This window comes from Aotus nancymaae, unplaced genomic scaffold, assembly GCF_030222135.1.
Source record: "Aotus nancymaae isolate 86718 unplaced genomic scaffold, 86718_ANA_hifiasm-v0.15.2.pri h1tg000022l_1, whole genome shotgun sequence".
In the NCBI taxonomy this organism is placed as follows: Eukaryota; Metazoa; Chordata; class Mammalia; order Primates; family Aotidae; genus Aotus; species Aotus nancymaae.
This window is the reverse complement of record NW_026988435.1, coordinates 48,682,615-48,703,085: the sequence shown is the minus strand read 5'-3', so window position 1 is coordinate 48,703,085 and position 20,471 is coordinate 48,682,615. Positions and strand designations below refer to the sequence as shown.

General features: G+C 53.9%; 1 protein-coding gene across 6 annotated transcripts in view; it reads right to left on the bottom strand.

Moving 5' to 3' along the window:
- The window catches only part of PCNT (pericentrin), a 127,812-nt gene that overhangs the window by 80,886 nt on the left and 26,455 nt on the right, over positions 1 to 20,471 (bottom strand). For all 6 annotated transcript variants that reach the window (XM_064380279.1, XM_064380283.1, XM_064380282.1 and 3 more), the window contains 12 exons: positions 18,729 to 18,809; positions 17,949 to 18,204; positions 17,452 to 17,507; positions 15,903 to 16,077; positions 15,208 to 15,344; positions 13,449 to 13,560; positions 11,635 to 11,875; positions 10,284 to 10,365; positions 8,708 to 8,882; positions 7,592 to 7,800; positions 1,698 to 2,152; positions 165 to 702 (listed from right to left, as the gene is read on the bottom strand). In XM_064380279.1, coding sequence (XP_064236349.1) covers positions 165 to 702; positions 1,698 to 2,152; positions 7,592 to 7,800; positions 8,708 to 8,882; positions 10,284 to 10,365; positions 11,635 to 11,875; positions 13,449 to 13,560; positions 15,208 to 15,344; positions 15,903 to 16,077; positions 17,452 to 17,507; positions 17,949 to 18,204; positions 18,729 to 18,809 — 2,517 coding nt within the window. The remainder of the gene's footprint in view (positions 1 to 164; positions 703 to 1,697; positions 2,153 to 7,591; positions 7,801 to 8,707; positions 8,883 to 10,283; positions 10,366 to 11,634; positions 11,876 to 13,448; positions 13,561 to 15,207; positions 15,345 to 15,902; positions 16,078 to 17,451; positions 17,508 to 17,948; positions 18,205 to 18,728; positions 18,810 to 20,471) is intronic.

Here is a 20,471-nt window from a genome sequence, read left to right as displayed (position 1 = left end):
TACATGTGACACCGACACCCAGACGCTCACGCGCACATACATGACACAAACACCCGCACAGGCACACACAGATGCTCACACACACATACATGTGACACACGGTGGAAAGACACGGGCGGCAGGGAGAGGCTGCCCTGGACTGGGGCCGGGCCCCGGCACCTTACCTGGTGCGCTCCCTGCAGCTCGAGCTCCGGGCTCGCTTCGGCTCGCAGGCCGTCCCGCACAGACTGCAGCTCCCCGTCATGTTTCTGCTTCAGTTTCTCCAACTCTTGAGTCAAAATCGTTCGGTGAAGAGAGTCCTTTTTCCGCAGTTGCTCCTCAAAGTCTGCTCGTAAGAGCTCTAGGGCCCGCCTGTGCTCCTCACGGATGGTCTGAATTTCAGACAGGTAACAGGACTCCAAAGAATCCAGGCTTGACAGATGTCTGTTCTCCAGAGCGCTGAGGTCAGCAGCATGTTCTGTCTGCAGTTCAGCCACACGTGCGGCCAGCAGAGCCCCCTGCTTGTTCTCTAAGGAGGCCGTCAGCTCGCCCAACGCGGCCTGGTGTCTGGCCTCGAGCTCTGCTGTCACCGACAGAAGCCGCTGCTGGTGTTTCTCCTGGAGGAGCTGCAGCTCCCGGGCGTGCTGCTCCTGGGCCTCCCGCAGGAAAGCATCTTGCTCCGCACTGAATTTCTCGGTGATTTCTTTACGTTCCTCTAAAAACCTACGGCAACAAAGTGAACACAAGACAAGTAAATACGCACCCAGGAAGCATCGACCTTGCAAAAGCCAAGTCAGTTTCTTACAAGGAACACCACTTCAACTGTTCTGGATTTTAACTGCTCTTACGCCTTCTCCCTCTACCACTAAGTGGGAGTGAAGAGGCACCACGAAACCACAGGAGCCCAGAGGCCAAAGGCCAGAGCCATGGGAGTCACCAGGCCACAGATCACACGCAGGACTCAGTGCCTTTGGCAAGAGCCGGCGCACACACATCCCCACCAGAGCCACACGTGGCAGGCACAACCAACCCCCTACTCACGCCAGGGCGTCTGAGTCAGCTCCCAACCAAGAATCCCAAGGTGATCTCTGCTCCTCAACAGGGAAGGGGCACTGCCCATGGGTGCCCACGGGGAGGGGCGAGACCTGAGAACCCCATGGCAGGTGAATTAAGGAGGTGCAGGAGGCACTCAGGGCCAAAGACAGAGGCAGTGAGAGTCCTAACAGAAGGACCAGCTCCCATAGGGAGGCCAAATAGGCTGGTGCCGGAGGGCCCTGCAAAGTGCCAAGGCCTCCAAAGGGTGCTGGTGACACAGAACAGATGGTAAGAGGCAGGGACACCTCTGCGCCTGGAAGCCTCTCCCAGTCACTTTCTAAACCTCGAAAACTTTAGGGACGAGTGTACGTGCTTCAGAAAAAAATGTGTATTTTTTAAAATCACCTGTTTAAGTTAAAAAAAAAAAAAACGCTTAGTGGATAAACTGCGTGTCCTTATGACACCTTATAAATGAGATTTAGCTTCTGCTGTTCAAATCTCAAAACACGCAAAGAACAGAGATGATGACTGATGCCCGCCTCACCCCGACACCACCCAGGGAGTGCAGCCTTGGGGGGACCAGAGGTGGTGACTTGTTCCAGCTCCTCATCCTAGGAGCTGCCCTTTACCCTCCAGGGCGTGTGGCCTCACAGCGACTGCAGATAGCGCCACAGCAAACCCACCTGCTCCGGGCCAGCATCAGCTGCAGGGCACAGTCCTCCTTCACTCGGAGTGCCGCAAGCTCCCCGTCCTGGGCTGCGGGTGGCTCCCGCCCACAATGGCTGCAGCGCGGGGCTTCGTCTGCCGTGAGCTCCTGTTCCAGCTGCTGCAGGCGGCCCTGCTGCTCCGTCAAGGACCTCTCCAGATCCAGGATCTGGGCTGCCTGCTGGTCCTGAAGCTGCCTCATTTCAGCTTCTCGAAGCTCAAACTTGTTTACGACGGACTGTTTCTCAGATTCAGCCTTTTCTCTCAGTTCAAGAAGCATCAATGTTAATTTCTCCTCAGCTTCCCGCTGTAGCTCCTCCCTTGTAACTTTCCAGTCCACTTCTTTTCTTCTGAATTCCTGTTTCATCAGCTGAATCTTTTGCATAGCATTATTTAGTTCTTCCTGGTGGTCTTCAACTAAACTGTGCTTTACCTACAGACAACATAATTTTATCTAAGAGGAAAGAAGCTAATGGAAAAGATGACTGGAAGAGCCAACCCAAACCCACCTCTGAAGACGGGGAACTTGCACCGCACACACACCCATTACGCTGCACACAGCAATGGGAATGATTCTCATGCTGATGAAAATGGAAGAAACCTAAAGTGAACAAATTCTAAAACTAAATAAAATGCCTCCTACATCCTGGCACCGCAAACCGACTGTTCTTTATTTCTGGAGCCTGTGGCCTCGACAGCGACCAAGGCTGAAGGCACGCATGTCGGCCGAGCAAAGGCAGCGGCTAGAAGCCTTCTTTGTTCCGACCAAGACCAGCGGCAGGACTCAGATCAGCCACAGGCCTCCCACAGGGGAACACCAACCCCACAGAAAGCGCGGCGCCTGCGGCGAGCAGGACCAGACACGAGGAGGCAAGAGCTGCAGATGGTGTGATGCTGCCGATCTGTACAAGGTCAACGCCAGGACACAGAAAGACCCGGAGCGAGGGGTGGATGAGCTGCAAGGCTCCCTGTAAAGGGTCCTGTGCAGAGGGGGATGAAGAATGCAGAAGGTAAATATTCTCATCTTTTCTTTTCATTTTTGTTTTTTGAGACAGGGTCTGGCTCTGTCGCCCAGGCTGGAGTGCAGGGCACCATCACGGCTCACTGCAGCCTCAAACTCCTGGGCTCAAGCGATCATTTATAAAGACAGGCTTTGCATGTTGCCCAGGCTGGTCTCGAACTCCTGGGCTCAAGCAAGCCTCCTGTCTCAGCCTCCCAAAGTGCTGGGACTGTTACAGGCGTGAGACACCATGCCTGACTTCCTGACTTTCAAAGAGGAAGAAAGTAAGTCAATAAACTACTGAACTCATCAATCGGAAACAAAAAACCTCAAAAAGACATGTAAGATTGACCTCAACTCCTTATTTTAAAAAAAGTTATTAAAGTTTAGGGTCCTACATCTGTGCACCTCGTCAGACCAGCCCTCCAGAGACAACGACTATGAACCGAATGAAACGTAAAAAACCCTGAAGGCCGTGGAGAGGCCTGCATGCTCAGAAGAAACAAACGGCACTGGGCCATTTCTCTTTTTCGAGCTTTTGAGTAAGAGCAGGATCTGTCCATGCTCCACTCAGAAATCCCATAATGCCTCGTGTGACCAGAAGAACTCGAGAGGGAGGGAGGAAAGAGCTGCGACGCCTGAGAGTGAACGCCGCCCAAATCTCAGGCTGACCCCGACCGTATGTTCACGGGGCAGACTCCAAAAGCAAGCCGGTTAAAGCTACAGAGGCTGAATTAACACCACGCCGCAGCCCAGCATAGCAGGGGAGCATGGAGTCTGAAGTCAGCCGAGTTAACTGTCTGCTGCAACAGAAAACCACCACTCTTTGGAGGAGCAAGACAGAACCCAGAGTCTCCAAATCTATCACTCACGGTGTCCAGGATGCAACCCGAACCTGGCTAACACATAAATAAGCGGGAAAACCTGAACCCTGCTGAAGACAAAACGCAATCAACGGAGACCAACACCAAGACAAAATCAGACCATAAAATTGCAAAGAAGGGTTTTAAACATCTTGAAATCCTGAACGAAATAACCTGTCACCTCAGACTTTCTTATGCAGCAAAAATACTCCTTAAGAAACAAGGTAAAGCTGGGCATGGGGCTCATGCCTGTAATCCCAGCACTTTGGGAGGCCAAGGCGGGCAGATCACCTGAGGTCGGGAGTTTGAGACCAGTCTGGCCAACGTGGAGAAACCCCTTCTCTACTAAAAATACAAAATTAGCTGGGCGTGATGGCGCATGCCGTAATCCCAGGTACTCAGGAGGCTGAGGCAGGAGAATCGCTTGAACCCGGGAGGTGGAAGTTACAGTAGGCCAAGATCGCGCCACTGCACTCCAGGCCTGGGTAACGAGAGAAACTCTGTCTCAAAAAAAAACCAACCAAACAAACAAAAACCAGAATCAAGGTAAAATGAAGATTTTCCAAAAACCAGAGAAGATGTGTGCGACACAACAAGTGATGCTGAGGGAGGTCCTTCGGGCGGAAGACACCAAACACACACTCACACTTCAGAAGGAACGAGGAACACCAGAAATGACAAGTCGAAGGCCATTTTTCCTCCTAATTTCTTTCAGATACAAGCTTTCCAAAGCGAATCTCCTAACACTGCACGGAGCTTACATGGGGGGGTGGATGTGACGCCCATGAAAACTGCACAGAAGATGACGGGGAGGTAACGGAAGCACCTGTGCAGTCAGAAGTCACGGTTCAGGGAAAGCAGCATCATGGCGACCTAGGTGGACTGTGCTGATAAAAGACAAAGTTAAGAGTGTGCATTCTTTTTTTTCTCTTTTCTGAGATGGAGTCTTGCTCTGGAGTGCACAGTGGCAGTGATCTCGGCTCACTGCAACCTCTGCCTCCTGGTTTCAAGCAATTCTCCTGCCTCAGGCCCCCTAGTAGCTGGCATTACAGGCACGCACCACCACACCCGCCTAATTTTTGCATTTTTTTTTTTTAGTAAAGACAGGGTTCCCCACGTTGGCCAGGCTGGTCTCAAACTCCTGACTAAGGTGATTCACCCACCTCCCAAAGCGCTGGGATTACGGGCCTGAGCCACTGTGCTGGGCCAAGAATGTGTATTCTAATCCCTGGAGCAAGCATTAAAAACATAATGTAAAGAGGAATAACTTAATACAGTCAACAGACACATTAAAATCAATTCTAGAAAATATTCAAATAATCCAAAAATGCAAGAAAAAAGGAAAAGCAGAACCAGGACCACCAGATGAACCTCACAGAAAACAAACAGTAAAATGGAAGACCTAAGTCAGCCACAGAACCACGACCACCAGATGAATCTCACGGAAAACAAACAGTAAAATGGAAGACCTAAGTCAGCCACAGAACCACGACCACCAGATGAATCTCACGGAAAACAAACAATAAAATGGAAGACCTAAGTCAGCCACAGAACCACGACCACCAGATGAATCTCACGGAAAACAAACAGTAAAACCGAAGACCTAAGTCAGCCACAGAACCACGACCACCAGATGAATCTCACGGAAAACAAACAGTAAAACGGAAGACCTAAGTCAGCCACAGAACCACGACCACCAGATGAACCTCACGGAAAACTAACAGTAAAACGGAAGACCTAAGTCAGCCACAGAACCACGACCACCAGATGAACCTCACGGAAAACAAACAGTAAAACGGAAGACCTAAGTCAGCCACAGAACCACGACCACCAGATGAACCTCACGGAAAACAAACAGTAAAACGGAAGACCTAAGTCAGCCACAGAACCACGACCACCAGATGAACCTCACGGAAAACTAACAGTAAAACGGAAGACCTAAGTCAGCCACAGAACCACGACCACCAGATGAACCTCACGGAAAACTAACAGTAAAACGGAAGACCTAAGTCAGCCGCAACAGTAATCACACTAAACATTAACAGAGTCAGCACTGTAACTAAAAGGCAGAGATGATCAGAACGGATTTAAGAACACTAACTATATGCTGTCCACATAAAATGCACTTTACCTTGAACAGATTAAAAGTAGGCCGGGTGCAGTGGCTCACATCTGCAATCCCAGCACTTTGGGAGGCCAAGGCGAGTGGATCACTTGAGCCCAAGAGCTTGAGACCAGTCTGAGCAACCTGACATAACCCCTTCTCTACAAAAAACACAAAAATTAGCTCAGCATGGTGGTGCACATCTGTACTCGCAGATACTTGGGAGGCTGAGGTGGGAGGATCCCTTGAACCTGGAAGGCAGAGGTTGCAGTGAGTCAAGACTGCGCCACTGCACTCCAGCCAGGGTGACAGCCTGTCTCAAAAAAAAAGTAAAACGCATAAAAAAAGATACATCAGACAAAATGCACATGGAGGTTGGAATGACTGTATTGATAAAAGATGAGGCCGTGGCTCACACCTGTAATCCCAGGACTTTGGGAGGCCGAGGTGGGCAGATTATGAGGTCAGGAGTTTGAGACCAGCCTGGCCAACGTGGTGAAACCCCATCTCTACTAAAAATACAAAAATTAGCCAGGCGTTGTGGTGTGTGCCTGTAATACCAGCTACTCAGAAGGCTGAGGCAGGAGAATCATTGGAACCCAGGGGGCGGAGGATGCAGTGAGCCAAAACTGCGCCATTGCTCTCCAGCCTGGGAGACAGAGCAAGACCCCGTCTAAAAACAAACAAACAAAAAAGTCACTTGGCCAAATCTGTCTTGAGCCAACAGTGCCAGAGAATGCCACAAGCTGGTGGCTGCGGGTGCAGCCGGCACGCAACTATTGGCCCATGGACCACCTGCTGGGCTCCCCACAGGGCTTCACCCTCATCTCTATTTTGCTTGAAATCCTTACCAACACCTGAGTTTAACAAACAGCATGGGACCAGACTTGCAGGTCATAACAGCTTCCGATGAAGCTGTCTCTCGATAGAGAATGAAAATCCAAAGACATTCACAGGGAGGAGCAGAGGGATGGGAGGAGCAGGACACGAATGGGAACGAAAACACGGTGGCAAGCATGAGGTGGAGCCAGTACACACATGACGAGACATGACAATCTCAGTTCACTTTAACGCCACTGCTCCAGCCCGGGATGGACCCTGAGCTGCCCTGGCTGTAACCAAGCCCGTCGGGCTGTGCGGAGGCTGCTTCGCATTGCTTTGTCAACCCTTATGACAGCACGACACTGACTTCACACTCGCAAAGGGTGAGCAAGGGTGTCAGAGGACACCTCTTCCACGGGTGCAAGACAGCACAGGAAGAGCCTGGGGAGCGGGGATGCAGTTTAAGACTTGGGGTGAGCATCAGAAGCCAGCTGCATGAGCTCAGGCTCATGCCTCATCCCGGAGCCCTCTGAGGACACCTGGACAGTTTCCCTAAGAAATTCTGACTCACAGGGCTGGGCGCAGTGGACTGGGAGGCCAAGGTGGTCAGATTACGTGAGGTCAGGCACTTGAGACCAACCTGTCCAACAGGGCAAACCCAACTCTATAAAAACTACAAAAACTAGCTGGGCATGGTGGCACACATTTGTAATCCCAGCTACTCAGCAGATCACTTGAAATGGGGAAGCAGGTTACAGTGAGCTGAGATCATGCCACCGCACTCCATCCTGGGCAACAGAATGAGACTCCGTCTCAAAACAGGACAAACAAAATAAATCTTCACTCACAACTTCGCTTTTGCCCCTGTGCTGACCCTGATGAGATTCTCTCCAACCACCACCCACTACTGGCATGGCCAGGAATAGTTTCAAGAATTTATGGGACTGTCGCCCTTACAGGTGAGGCACGTACAGCACTGGGCTGTCCCCAGGGTGGCCCTCCATACACGAGAACACACGCCTTCCAAGTGCAAGAGAGCGAGGACTCGGGCGGGAGGCGCCGGGCTGTGGAGTCACTACTCACCTTCTCCAAGTCCTCCTTCAGACGGATTTCATGCTGCAACTTCTCATACAAATTCCTATTTTCTATTTTTAGGAGTTCAATTTCTTCCTTGAGCTCAGTATGAAGAAGCGAAAGTTTAACCTTGTGCTCCGTTTCCAGACCCAAGACTCTGGCTGCCACCTCCGTGTCAGCCTCCACGGCCCCGTCCTGGAGATGTACCCAGGGGAGCTCTGCGTGGAAAAGGAGCAGAGAAGACAGTCACATCGGTACCAGTCCTCGAAGGAGCCCACAGGCTGCACAGTGACCTATAAATGCTTCTGATTACAGACACTGTAGATTTCCAAGTTCTGCGCTCAGTCATGGAGGTGGGCACTACTCTCTCAAGTGTCCCCTCCCTTTTGGGAGACCTCCATGCTGCCCCAGCATAGCGCCATCCTGCCCCAGCATAGCGCCATCCTGAGTCACAAGATGTCCTGGGCCCACACAGCAGCTGCCCAGCCAGCCCAGGCTACTCCTTCAGGTCAGGTGTGACAAGTAACCCTCCATGAGTTCCCGAGTCAGCCTCATGCCTGGGACCAGATGTGGGCACACGTGTGTTACTCAGGGTCTCTGAGGCAGTCAGAAGGACAAGGCCTGAGCTCAGGGGCCTGCAAGGGGTCCCGTCCCAGCCCCTCCCCCTGCTGCTCTGTGCCTGGGCACACCGCCTCCACCAGCCCATTTCTTCCTCTGCAGAAGAGGAGAACAGAGAGAAGGCATCAGGCGGTGGCCAGGCACCAGTGGCACCCAACAGCCATGTGCCTCAAGGTACACCAGTGGGCATACAGCCCACTGCCATTTGTGGGGACAGCTGTGGCACGGGACAGACAGGAGTGAGGACCAGGTGCAGGCACCGCTGTACTGCCCCAGCTTGAAGGAGGGTCAGGCTCCCAGGACACGCGCTCCCGCCCAGCCAGCGACCCCGCCTTCAATGCCAAACCCTCATCAGGACATGCTGTCGAGGCGCCAGCCTCAGCAGAAGAGGTTGGAGCACCCCGGTGCTTCACGGAGGACTGGGATCAACCCAGGCACCTGGGCTCCCCGAGACTGTCCCCCAGAGCCAGCACCTGCCGACACCACAGCGGGGCAGGAGGGGCTCACCTTGGCTGTGCCCTTCAGAGGGCTCCTGACGCCATGCCTGTCCCAACGCTGCAGCCTCCACGTGGCGTCTGTCTGAGACGTGCCCCTCGTGCTGGATGCACAGAGGTGACTCCAGCGCTTCTAACTGGGGCCTATGGCTCTCTTCCAACTCCACCTGGAAGCATGGCAGGCTCTCCTGCAGAGAAACCACGTGGGACGAACACGCTAGTGAGCCGAGCTACCTCCTTCGCAGCTATAACCCCCAAAGGCGTTTCCCGCCACGCACAAAGAAAACCCAAACCTCACCAGGTTCTTGAGACCACACGCCATGCTCTGGTGAACCCCGCCAGCCCAAGGGGGCGCTCACATGCTGTCCCGCCCACACCCGTCTCTCAGCCAGGCCACCAGATGACACAGGAGCTGGTGGCACTGAGAGTGCTGGTGCTCTGCAGGGGACAGGTCCCTGGACTGTGCAGACCTCTCCTCAATGCTCTGAGCAGCAGGGTCACTGGGGCACATGCCCCTCGTGTTTCTCCCCGTGGCCTCACACCTCAGGCCTGAGCTCTCCTCTCAAGACCAGCCTCCTGTGACCACTGCCCACTAACAGCTGTATCCTCATCACACTCACGCCCGGAGGCAAGGGTTGGCTCTCAGGCGGTACAGGGATGCCTGGTGGGGCTGCGCACTGCACCCCTTCCCAGGCTCTCCCTCTGGGACGAGGCCTACTTGTGGGACGGCCCTGGCCACCTGTTCCAGCTGGGCCTTTCCCTTCTCTGGCGTTTCCCCCATAGCCTCTTGTGCGGCAAATCCTGTCTTGGGGTCTGTTTTGCAGGAAACTCAAACTGGCGTACAGCCCACTGCCACCCTGCTTGACCACCCTGCAGCCTCCAGCGGGTCCAGGGACCCTACTCCAGTGTGAAGGCTACTGACCACTGCGCCCAGAGGCCCCGGGTTCCCCTCCACTGCACTGGTTCCACCACACAACAGGCCACATGGTGCCACCCCTGCATCTCCTCCCTGTGTGTCCCCCGGAGCCTGACGCCGGGCTTGCTCATGCTGCACAGCAAGTGCTCCACAGCGCCATGTGTCCTGGTGGGCTCCACGCTGGCAGCACAGACCCAGAACATTCCATCATCCCAGAAGTTCTGTTTGGACAGCACTGCCCCACAGAGTTATAGGTGACAGAAGTAGCAGCATGGAAGCAATTCAAGGAAGAAATACAAAAAGCCAGCAGGCATTCTGTGCGTACTCAAGGCAAAGACACAATTTCACACGCTTCCAACTGCCAAAGTCAAGTCTGACGAATGTAGCCCACCACAGGGAGGACGTGGCCTTGCCCACAGCCAAGGCATCCCAGGGCTGATGGAGGGGCTCCAGCTCCCCTGGCCACCACCTTTCCTGATCAAACAGTGCACGGTGAGGCCCGCCCCGGAGCAGCAGTGAAGTCAGGGGCAGCATCCGCAAGACACGCAAGCAGCCTTCCTTCCATGGACGAGCCCCGGGAGGAACAGAAACGCGGGCTCTGTCCCGCGGCAGACGCCCGCCTGGAAGGTAACGAGCACGGGACTCGCCCTCTTCTCAGCGCTCGGCCAATTACCTTATGTCGCTCAGGCTCCGGTTTATCAAGGTGATCTTTTTTTTCTTTCTCAAGTGTCTCTTCGACATCCATGCAGGATGAACTGAAGGGAAAACGGTTTGTAAAAACTCTACACACATGCCCCTTTTCCACGTGCACTCCATTCTCTCCCCAGGACTGCCTGTTCACAGGTGCCTCCTCGTGCTTCCACTCAAGGAGTTCCCCAACGTGCAGGGAGTCATGGAGGCCGCAAAGCCAGGGACACGGCACAGGGACACCCAGGCCTGGCCAAGAGCATGCCTGCCAGCGACTCACACACACACGCACAGGCCTGGACGAGAGCGCAGTCATCACTGACACACACACACACGCACACACACACACAGGCCTGGACGAGAGTGCACTCATCACTGACACACACACACATGCACACACAAACAGGCCTGGACGAGAGCGCACTCATCACTGACACACACACACACACACACGCACAGGCCTGGACAAGAGCACACTCATCACTGACACACACACACAGGCCTGGACGAGAGCGCACTCATCACTGACACACACACACACACAGGCCTGGACAAGAGCGCACTCATCACTGACACACACACACACGCACACACACACAGGCCTGGACAAGAGCGCACTCATCACTGACACACACACACACGCACACACACACAGGCCTGGACAAGAGCACACTCATCACTGACACACACACACACGCACACACACACAGGCCTGGACAAGAGCACACTCATCACTGACACACACACACAGGCCTGGACGAGAGCGCACTCATCACTGACACACACACACACGCACACACACACAGGCCTGGACAAGAGCGCACTCATCACTGACACACACACACACGCACACACACACAGGCCTGGACAAGAGCACACTCATCACTGACACACACACACAGGCCTGGACGAGAGCGCACTCATCACTGACACACACACACACACGCACACACGGGCCTGGACGAGAGCGCACTCATCACTGACACACACACACACAGACGCACAGGCCTGGACGAGAGCGCACTCATCACTGACACACACGCACACACACACACACACATACCCAGGCCTGGACGAGAGCGCGCCCACTGACTTGCGCATACAGACACGCGTGCTGGCCTGGATGAGAGTGTGCCCGCCACTGACTCATGCACACACACACGGGCAGGCCACACTCGGGTGCTTGTGCCTGTATCATTTCAGTCTCGACCATAAAATGTGTTTGTACAAAAGGCCACTGGTGTCCACTGGCCTGAAATCACCAAAACTACCCCTGAACTCGGAGCATGGCACCTGTATTGCAGGAACATAGTGAAGCTGGAAACTGCTTTATTTACCTGACTTCCACAGAGTCCAGAAGAGCATCTTCCCTTGCCCCCTGCAGCCTCTGCTGTAGTAGGGTTAGGTCCTGGTAAGCTTTTTCAGCATCCCTCAGCTTCCTTTCAAAATAAATCCTCAGACGCTCCAGTTCAGACTCATGCTGGACTTCCGCTTGCTGTTGCTGCTGTTCGAAGCCTTGCTTCAGCTGTTCCAAATCTTCCACGTGAGAGGCGCATGCCAGGAGCTGCTCATGTAACTCTGCAACATGACGGAGTCACGCAATCATCTGAACATGGGACGCCCACAACAGGCCAGGCGACAGGCCAAGAGCCTGGTTACCTGTGGTGGGGGCAGAACTCAGGAAAGGGCCCGTCCCAGAACCTGAGAGTGACGAGGGACCCCTGCGGCTTAGACTATCATATGCCCCTGAAAGTGGACAGCTATCTCCCAGCAGTGGCAAGAGCCATAGGGCTGGGAACAGGAGCAGCCCTCCAAGTGGCAGGGGCGCGGTGGCCACAGCCAGCAAAAGACGGATGATGGTCCCACAGCCCCAGGAAACTGGATTCGGACCAACCCGAACAAGCCCAGAAGCAGGCTCAGGTCAGTACACGCTGGCCGACACCTGGATGTGGACTACAGGGAGGACCCAGCTGCACCACCGTGGACTTTCTGTAAGCTAACAAACGCGTGTTGCTTTAGGCCACAGAGTGAGATAATCTGTTACACAGCAACAGAAAAGCAACATGGACCTGAAGAGAACTTGTCCCCGTCACTACCGTGTTCAGGAGACTACGACCCACTGCTCTACAGTGGTTAACAGCCAGCAACGGGCACTGAAGCTGCTCACTACCACGGAGGCGACCAATCAGCGCTCTCTGCACGGGTCCTGAGAGGCAGGACAGAGACAAGCAGAGTCCTAAGCCAGAGCCAGAGCCTGCGCAGAGCAGCCGTGCCTGTGGACCCCTCAGCTTCTGTCTTCTGCAGCCTCCGGCGACAGACGTACCCCAAGGGAAAGTCAAACTGACATGCACCCGGCTCCACCTGGTCCCAACAGGGCACAGGGCTGGGAGGCAGAGCCAGGCCTAGTGTCCTGGTAACAGCGGTGGAGTCTCCGGTTCTTTCTCCTAAGTGCTCTTTGCTCCAAATCCCACCACCCACAAGGACGAGTTGGGCAGGAGGCTCTGCCTGCACCTGAGCTCCAGGAGGCGCACAGTGGCTCACCCTCCTATCCTGTGGCCCTGGGTGCCGGGGCCTGAATTGGGCTTGGCCAGCCCTTGCCCTCAGGCACCATCCTTACCAGCTGCACAGAGACCTCTGTGACATGGAAACGGAGGCCTAGGGTCGGGGTCTCCAGGTGCTCAGCCGTAGGGGGGCACCCGGAGCAGAGCTGCCCTCAGCAAGTGGCTGCAGCTGCTGGGGCATGGAGACCCGGAGAGCTGGGGCCACAGGAGCCTGGCAACAGGATGTGACCCCAGACACCGGGTAAGCCCACACACACCCAGACAGCACTCAACGGTCTTGCCAAGGCGAACGCTCAGCACCACTGGAAAGCTCTCCGGAGACGTGAAGGCACCACCCCCACCAGGGTCAGTCTCGCCTTTAGGGACACACAGGTGCACGTCACTGCTGCACTGGGCTTAGCATAGAACCAGGGCTCTCTCACAAATAAACCTCCACCTTCAGACCGTACACATCAACCTTCAGGATGCCAAACAGGTAAATCCCTCTTCTGTGCTTGCTAGAATTGTTAAATCCTAGCTTGGGGTTACAACAATAAAAAACACACAGCCTCAGCTTTTCGGGATCTGAATTTTCCAAAAGAATTCCTCACCGCTCAGCTCCTGTCTACTGGTCCTCGCAGAATCAAGCTGGGACCACAGATGCCTGATCTCTTCTTGTGACTGAGCCTTCAGGTCTTCGTACGATGCTTGAAGATTCTCTAACTGGAAAACAGCAACGCATCGAGGTGAGAACCTCATGAGCTCAAGGCCCCTCCCCCAGCAGAGACGTGTGTGGTTTTATCCTCGCCACTGTGATCCTCAGGGTCAAAGTCCACATCCCAAACCTGCAGCTCAGAGAAAGCCGGCCATGGCAGAGACCAAGAGAGCTCTGTCCGTGGCAAGCGGGATCAGTGCTGATTCCACAAGGCCAAGCACTTTCAGAATCACAGGGCCTTCCAGGTCTGCGTGTCTCAGCTGAGAAGTGGGCCCGGCCAGTTTCTATGACGGCCACAGCCGTGTGGTTTCATCTGTGTGCACCTCCCTGCTTCGGTGTGGGGGTCACACATACAGACCGCTGAATGAAATTTAGAGAGTCTTACTAGCCCATAGTACCCACGACTAGCAAACAGGGGGCTTCTACTTTCAATACTTTTAAATGAAGGAAGCAGATAGCTCTCACACTTTGACACTAAACTTTTCTGTACAATCAGCAAGAGCCCGGCCCAGCACGGCGCGATGTCCTGGGCGACGCTGCACCTGGGGTTGGCCTGTCCTCTTCGTGAGAATGGCCCCTCCTACCTTTCCCCATCGTGGGCATCAGGACCAGCAGGTGCTAGCAGCTCCCTCTTTCCCATCCATGAGGAAGAGCCTGGAAGGGCCCAGGGAGAGACTGGGGTGTGGAGCAAGGCCAGGCCTGAGCACTCTGCAGGAGAGGAGGGTGTGTGGACACGAGTCCCGCTGGGAGACATAAGGGGCCCAGGACAGGCCTCCCTAAAACCCTGGACTCCAGCTACTTCTGTATTCTTAGGTGTGTAAATCTTTCACACACCACGACTAACCCCATCTGTGATTTATGTTTTAATTTCCTGAACTGACGCTTGGGATACTTGGTCTGAGGCCTGGGTTTGTCAGGCCCCCTACAAGGACCTGGCCACATCTGCATTTTGATACAGAGTGTTTCATTAGAAAAGCATCTTGAATATACAACAGCAGAAAAAGTTTTGGTTAACTTTTCCCAGGAATCTCAGGTTTACTGGATTATGGTCAGAGGGTGTGGCCTTACACCTACCTAGTGTTTGAAATTTGTGTAATTGTCTCAGGGAGACCTGTAAAGAATATGCATTTCTAAGTGCAAGACTGAACATAATTATTAAATCAGTCTCACAGACTATATCCTTACACTTTTATTCACCACTGATGGTCTTTCTAAATTTATTTATTTTGTTTTATTTTATTTGTTTTTGAGACAGAGTCTGGCTCTGTCACCCAGGCTAGAGTGCAGTGGCATGATCTCAGCTCACTGCAACCTCCACCTCCTGGGTTCCAGCAATTCTTGTACCTCAGCCTCCTGGGTAGCTGGGATTATAGGTGCCCGCCACCACACCCAGCTAACTTTTGTATTTTTAGTAGAGATGGGGTTTCACTATGTTGGCCAGGCTGGTTTCAAACTCCTGACCTTATGTGATCCACCCACCTTGGCCTCCCCCAACGTGCTGGAATTACAGGCGTGAGCCACCACACCCAGCCAGTCTCTTTAAATTTAGTACTTAAGTTTTAGCAAATAACATAATGTGAAACAGCCCAATTCCAAAATCTTTTAAAACTTCCTTAATATACCAAGTAATTAAAATAACTTCAGCTGCTGCCCACCTCCAGCTGTTTTTCTTTTTCATTTTCTTTGAACTTTAACTCCAAGTCTTCTAAATACCGGCAGTGCTTGGACTGCAGGTCTTCACGTAACTTTTCAATGGCTGCTTGATGTTGACTCTCCAGGTTCCTCAGGGCCCCTAGAATGGTAAAGCAACCTCACTTGGTTTACAAGACAGGGACCCCAGTAATGATAACGGTGCATGCAGAGCACTGCCACCCAAGGCCCTGCCCTGGGCATCCCGCATCCCCTGGACCCCTAGTGTGAGTCTCACACGCCTGATGGTGCACCACAGTGGGGCACGGACATCACCTACCCATGCCATCCCACCATGAGGGTTATGCTGGAACACGCACGCGTTTCAAAAGTGAACCAGCACAACGCGGCTGTTTTGGTAATAATTTAGCAACTGAGCATGTCAGGAAAATCTCTGAAACAAAGATCAGGAAGGTTTAAGGATCCTGAGAGCCCTGTGACCCATGGCGGCCACCAGCCTGTCACATGTGCACGGAGCCATCCAGCATTTAGAAGCGAAGGCAGGTTGTTTCCTATGCTCTATGTTAGAGGAAAAAAAAAAAAAAAAAGCAAAGGCAGGAAACGTGTGCTCCATCACGCATGGTGACATGAACGGCATTCCTTCCAGTATCACCCAGGAGAACTCAGTCCCACTCCACACTTGCTCATTTTCATTACTCACATTCAGCTTGGTTTTTGTCTTGAAAAATCTTCTCCAACTCAACTTTCTGTTCTGCCAATTCTTTCTGAAACTGGTTTTGTAAATCCTTCATTTCTGACTGATGCTTTGCAGACAATTCTTTGCGTAGATTTTCTAAACATAAATCTTTTTCAGATTCCCAGTCTTCCTTCAGGGTCTAATTTAAAAAAAAAATTAAAGTCAATAGTTGATTATCTGTGCTAAAGAAATTTAAATCACACAGTCAAAACTCATGAGGAAGCCAGGCAAAGTGGCTTATGTCTGTAATCCCAGCACTTTGAGAGACTGGGCGGGCAGATCACCCAAGCCCAGGAATTTGACACCAGCCTGGGCAACATAGTGAGACCCCATCTCTACAAAAAAATGCAAAAATTAGCTGGGTGTGGTAGCACGTGCCTGTAGTCCCAGCTACTCGGGAGGCTGAGGCAGGAGGATCAAATGAGCCCAGGAGGTCAAGGCTGCAGTGAGCTATGATTGTGCCACCGCACTCCAGCCTGGGGAGGCAGAACGAGACCCTGTCTCAAAACAAAACAAAAAACAAGAACGGGAGTCATCGTCCCCAACTAAACTGTCCTGACAGGCCTGACACCCAGTCGCTCCCCTGAGTGCTGGCAGGACAGAGAAGCAGAAGCATCCAGGAGGCAAGCAGCCGAGAAAAGTCAGGACCATCCACCCCAGAACAGAGCAGCCTCTGCACACGGCGAGAAAGGACCACCTACCCCAAAACAGACCAGCCTCTGCACAAAGTGAGCAAGAACCACCTACCCCAAAATAGACCGGCCTCTGCACACAAGGCATAATCTACACAGTCACCCTCAAAGCATTAGAAATGCATCTCCCTACAATACCCAGGAACCAATGGCCACTTTGCCCACCTTCACCCAAGGGCTGGTCTCTGTCCCAAGTGCTCTGAGAAATGAATCCCACTGCCTGGGTCAGAGGAGCAGGTGACTGGAACACAACCCCAAGCCTGGACTGACATCCATTGCCTGCCAATGGCCTGACAGCTGCCCAGATGCCTGGCTCAGGAAGGGCCTCCACACTCAGCACTGCAGACGGCTCACCCCTCTGGCAAAGGGCCTGGCAATGACGTGGCACTACCCGCGGTCCCCTAGTGAGGCCACCCGCAGCAGGTGCAACCCACCCCACCAGAAACCTCCTCCCTGTTTGGTATTCTCCCCAGCGCCCCAGCACCCACACCCCATGCACTGCAGTTAACTGCCACGTCCACGTGGGCAGAGGCTGTGTCCCAGAAGACACTCAGGGGCAGGCCACCGGGGGCACTCGGAAGCCAGCAGGGAGGGGCAGATGAGCGCCTTTATGTTATACAAGTCAATGTAAAACACAAAACACGCTTTCTGACAAATGCAGACTACGTAAACACGGAGTGCAACACACTTTCATCCAGCATACGCTAATAAAGCCTCGACTGGCTTCTGTCCGAATCCAGGCGAGGAGCGTTCTCGTGGGCCCTGGCAAGAATGGAAAAACAACACGCAGAAACCTGCGTTTTACAATCGATCACGGGTACCTTTATTATCTGGGCGCTCTTCTCCATTTCTGATTGTAATTTCTCCTTCAGCTCGGCTGCAAGAAAAACAAAAAGCGGCTCAGGTCCCTCAATCTCAACCTTTTCAGTGACCCGATCACCCAGGAAACGACCAGGCTCTGGCACCCACTGGATGTGTGGCAGCGCTCATGGGCTTGCAGAACGTGTCTGTGATGGCGTCTGGCTTAAATAACAAACTGAGGACACCGTGACTTCCAGCCACACAGGACAATCTAAGAGACGAGGTGAAGGTCAGCCCTGGGTCTCATCTCAAAACCTGCTCTAATCTCCTGGCCACAAAAACCCGAGGGACCCCTTTGTTCAGGCTCTCACAGAGACAGATGCCAGGTGAGGTGCTGAGAACACAGACGGGGAGACAGTGCTAGGGTACCCCAGCTCCCAACCCCAAGAGGGAAGAAGCACAAGAATGCCCACGCCGAGCCCACACGCCACCTGCGCCCGCCTGGCCCGTGCAGTACCTGCTTCCCGTCCACACCTGAGCGCCACCTCCTCCTTCTCCAGTGCGTGCTGCTCCCGGAGGAGACCCAGCTCGTGCTGCTGCCGGCTCTGCAGCAGGGCCAGCTCCTGGGCACGCCGGCTGTTCAGCATCTCCCGCAGCTCCGTCAGCGCCGTCTCCTTCTCCTTCTGGAGGTTGGCCTGCGTCAGCTCCAGCTGCGCCGTGTGCATGTTGCTCAGGCTGAGGCGCAGCGCCTCCAGTTCAAGGCCGTGCACCGCCTGCAGTGCAGAGAAGGCCTCTGATGAGGGCCCATGCTCAGAACCAGGGCACGTCAGGAGACAGAGAAGCATGAATGAGAATGAGTAAGGTAAGGAGGACACAGAAAGGGCAACAGCAGACACCTCCTGGGGGCAAGAGCAGGACACAGAGACCCAGACGACACCGAGACGCCAACCAGCAACTCCACCAGTGACCGCATAGCCCATCACCGCCCTGAGCACCAGCGCCCCAAATCCCTCACTGGACAACAGCACTGTACCTGCAGGGGACTTCACAGCTGATAGGGAGAGTGGCCAGCCCTGAGGTCAGTGTGTCACTCATGTGGCCTGCACCTGACCAGGCCCCCTGACCTCCGGCATCCACGCCTGTTCCCTCCCCCGGCCCTTCTGTGGCCCCACACACAGAATGTGGAAACAAGGCAGAGGGAGGAGATGGCAGCACCTGCCCCACCCACCAGGAACCGCTGTGCCCTGTAGGGTAATGGAGCCCATGCTATGAGCCTGTATGGGCCCCGCCAGGTCACCTGACTCTGCTGCGGGCCAGCCTCATCTTCACGCGGGCTCTCCATGTCAGCAGTGACAAGTTCACATTCTTGTTCACACTCCTGGGGAAAAAAGGCAAAGGATGTGATCCGGAATTCACATGAGAAAACAGTCACTAAGAAGCCATCGTGATGTGCCCAAGAGCTGAAAATTCACGTCCTCACAAAATCCCATACACACTTGTCCACAGCAGCAGCAACCCAAAAGCCCACTGACGGACGCACAGTTGAACAAACGTGGGCTGCCACTCAGCCACAAGAAGGAATGAGGCCCCGACTCAGCCTGCAACACAGGGCAGCCCTGAAGACGTGAGCTGAGTGGAAGAGCAGACACAGGAGGCCGCGTGTGGTCAGGTTCCATTTACGCATGTTCAGGATCCACAAATCCATGGCGACGGAGCATCCTAGAGGCCACTGCGCTCCAGCCTGGGCGACAGAGTGAGACTTCGCCTCAAAAATAAATCAATAGCTAAATAAAGCCCTAGGAACGTAAGCTGTGATCTCTCCCCAACGCCACAGCAGCGTTGCCACGCGGGGGACGTATAACCTGCTCTCAGGAAAAGGGGAAAGAGACACCTACAGAGGGAAAACGTGCGTAAAATGCCTGGATAAAGTGGGTGCCAATGACGTAACCCAATCCGGAAACACAAACTCGAAAGATCTGTGTGGCCACTAAACCGTCAAACGTCGGTAAGAACATCACGCACCCTCAGGGCCATCGCAGCCAGAGGAAGCAGACCCAGCCAAGCACTGTCGGCGGCAGAATCCGTCGCTTCAATGTTCTTCCCAGCAGCTGTTTTTTGGTGACGTAGGTTGAGTTACAGAAAGCCTCTCCCTGTCTCAACATTCTCACCGCTGGAAACGTTTTCAGTAGCGATAACCCACAGGGAACAGGAAAGCTGCAGGGGCCTCAGCATGGACCCTGAGCCCACCGTCACCCTGGCCCTCCCTGCAGGCTCCTGCCCCCTGACCGGTGCCTAGGTCGTCTCCCCTGCCTGTGGAAGCGACCGTTCTCTGGCTCCCCCTGCACAGCCAGGTACCTCCCTGGGCTCCAGGTGACCCACTTGCTCACAGAGTATTTCAGACTAAAAAATGACCCAAACTAAATTTTTCTGCCCAAACTGGGGGACTGGCTAGGGGTAGAGAGATTTGTGAAGGCTAGAAAGGCCCCCAGAGGAACCAGACAGAGAGGGTGGTGTGAGAGCTCCACAGGGGCTGCTGTGCAGGGACTCATCCCCAGGGCGGATGCCGCACCAGTGCAACAACATCTCCCTTCAATGTCAGCGGCTCGGGCTGGGTGCGGGGCTCACGCCTGTAATCCCAGCACTTTGGGGGGCCAAGGCGGGCAGATCACGAGGTCAGGAGTTCGAGACTAGCCTGGGCAACATGGTGAAACCCCATCTCTACAAAATATACAAAAATTAGCCAGGCGTGGTGTCTTGCGCCTGTAATCCCAGCTACTCAGGAGGCTGAGGCAGGAAAATTGCTTGAATCCGGGAGGTGGAGGCTACAGTGAGCCAAGATCATGCCACTGCACTCCAGCCTGGACAACAGAGTGAGAATACATCTCAACTTAAAAAAAAAAAAAAAAAAAAATCAGGGCTCTTCCAACACTCTGTTCTCTGCCTCTGTAAATGGAAACCCACCCAACCCCCACAGTCCTGTCCTGTCTCCGCTCACAGCCACTCCATGGCCAATCTCAAATCAAGTGTTCTCTTTTATTTT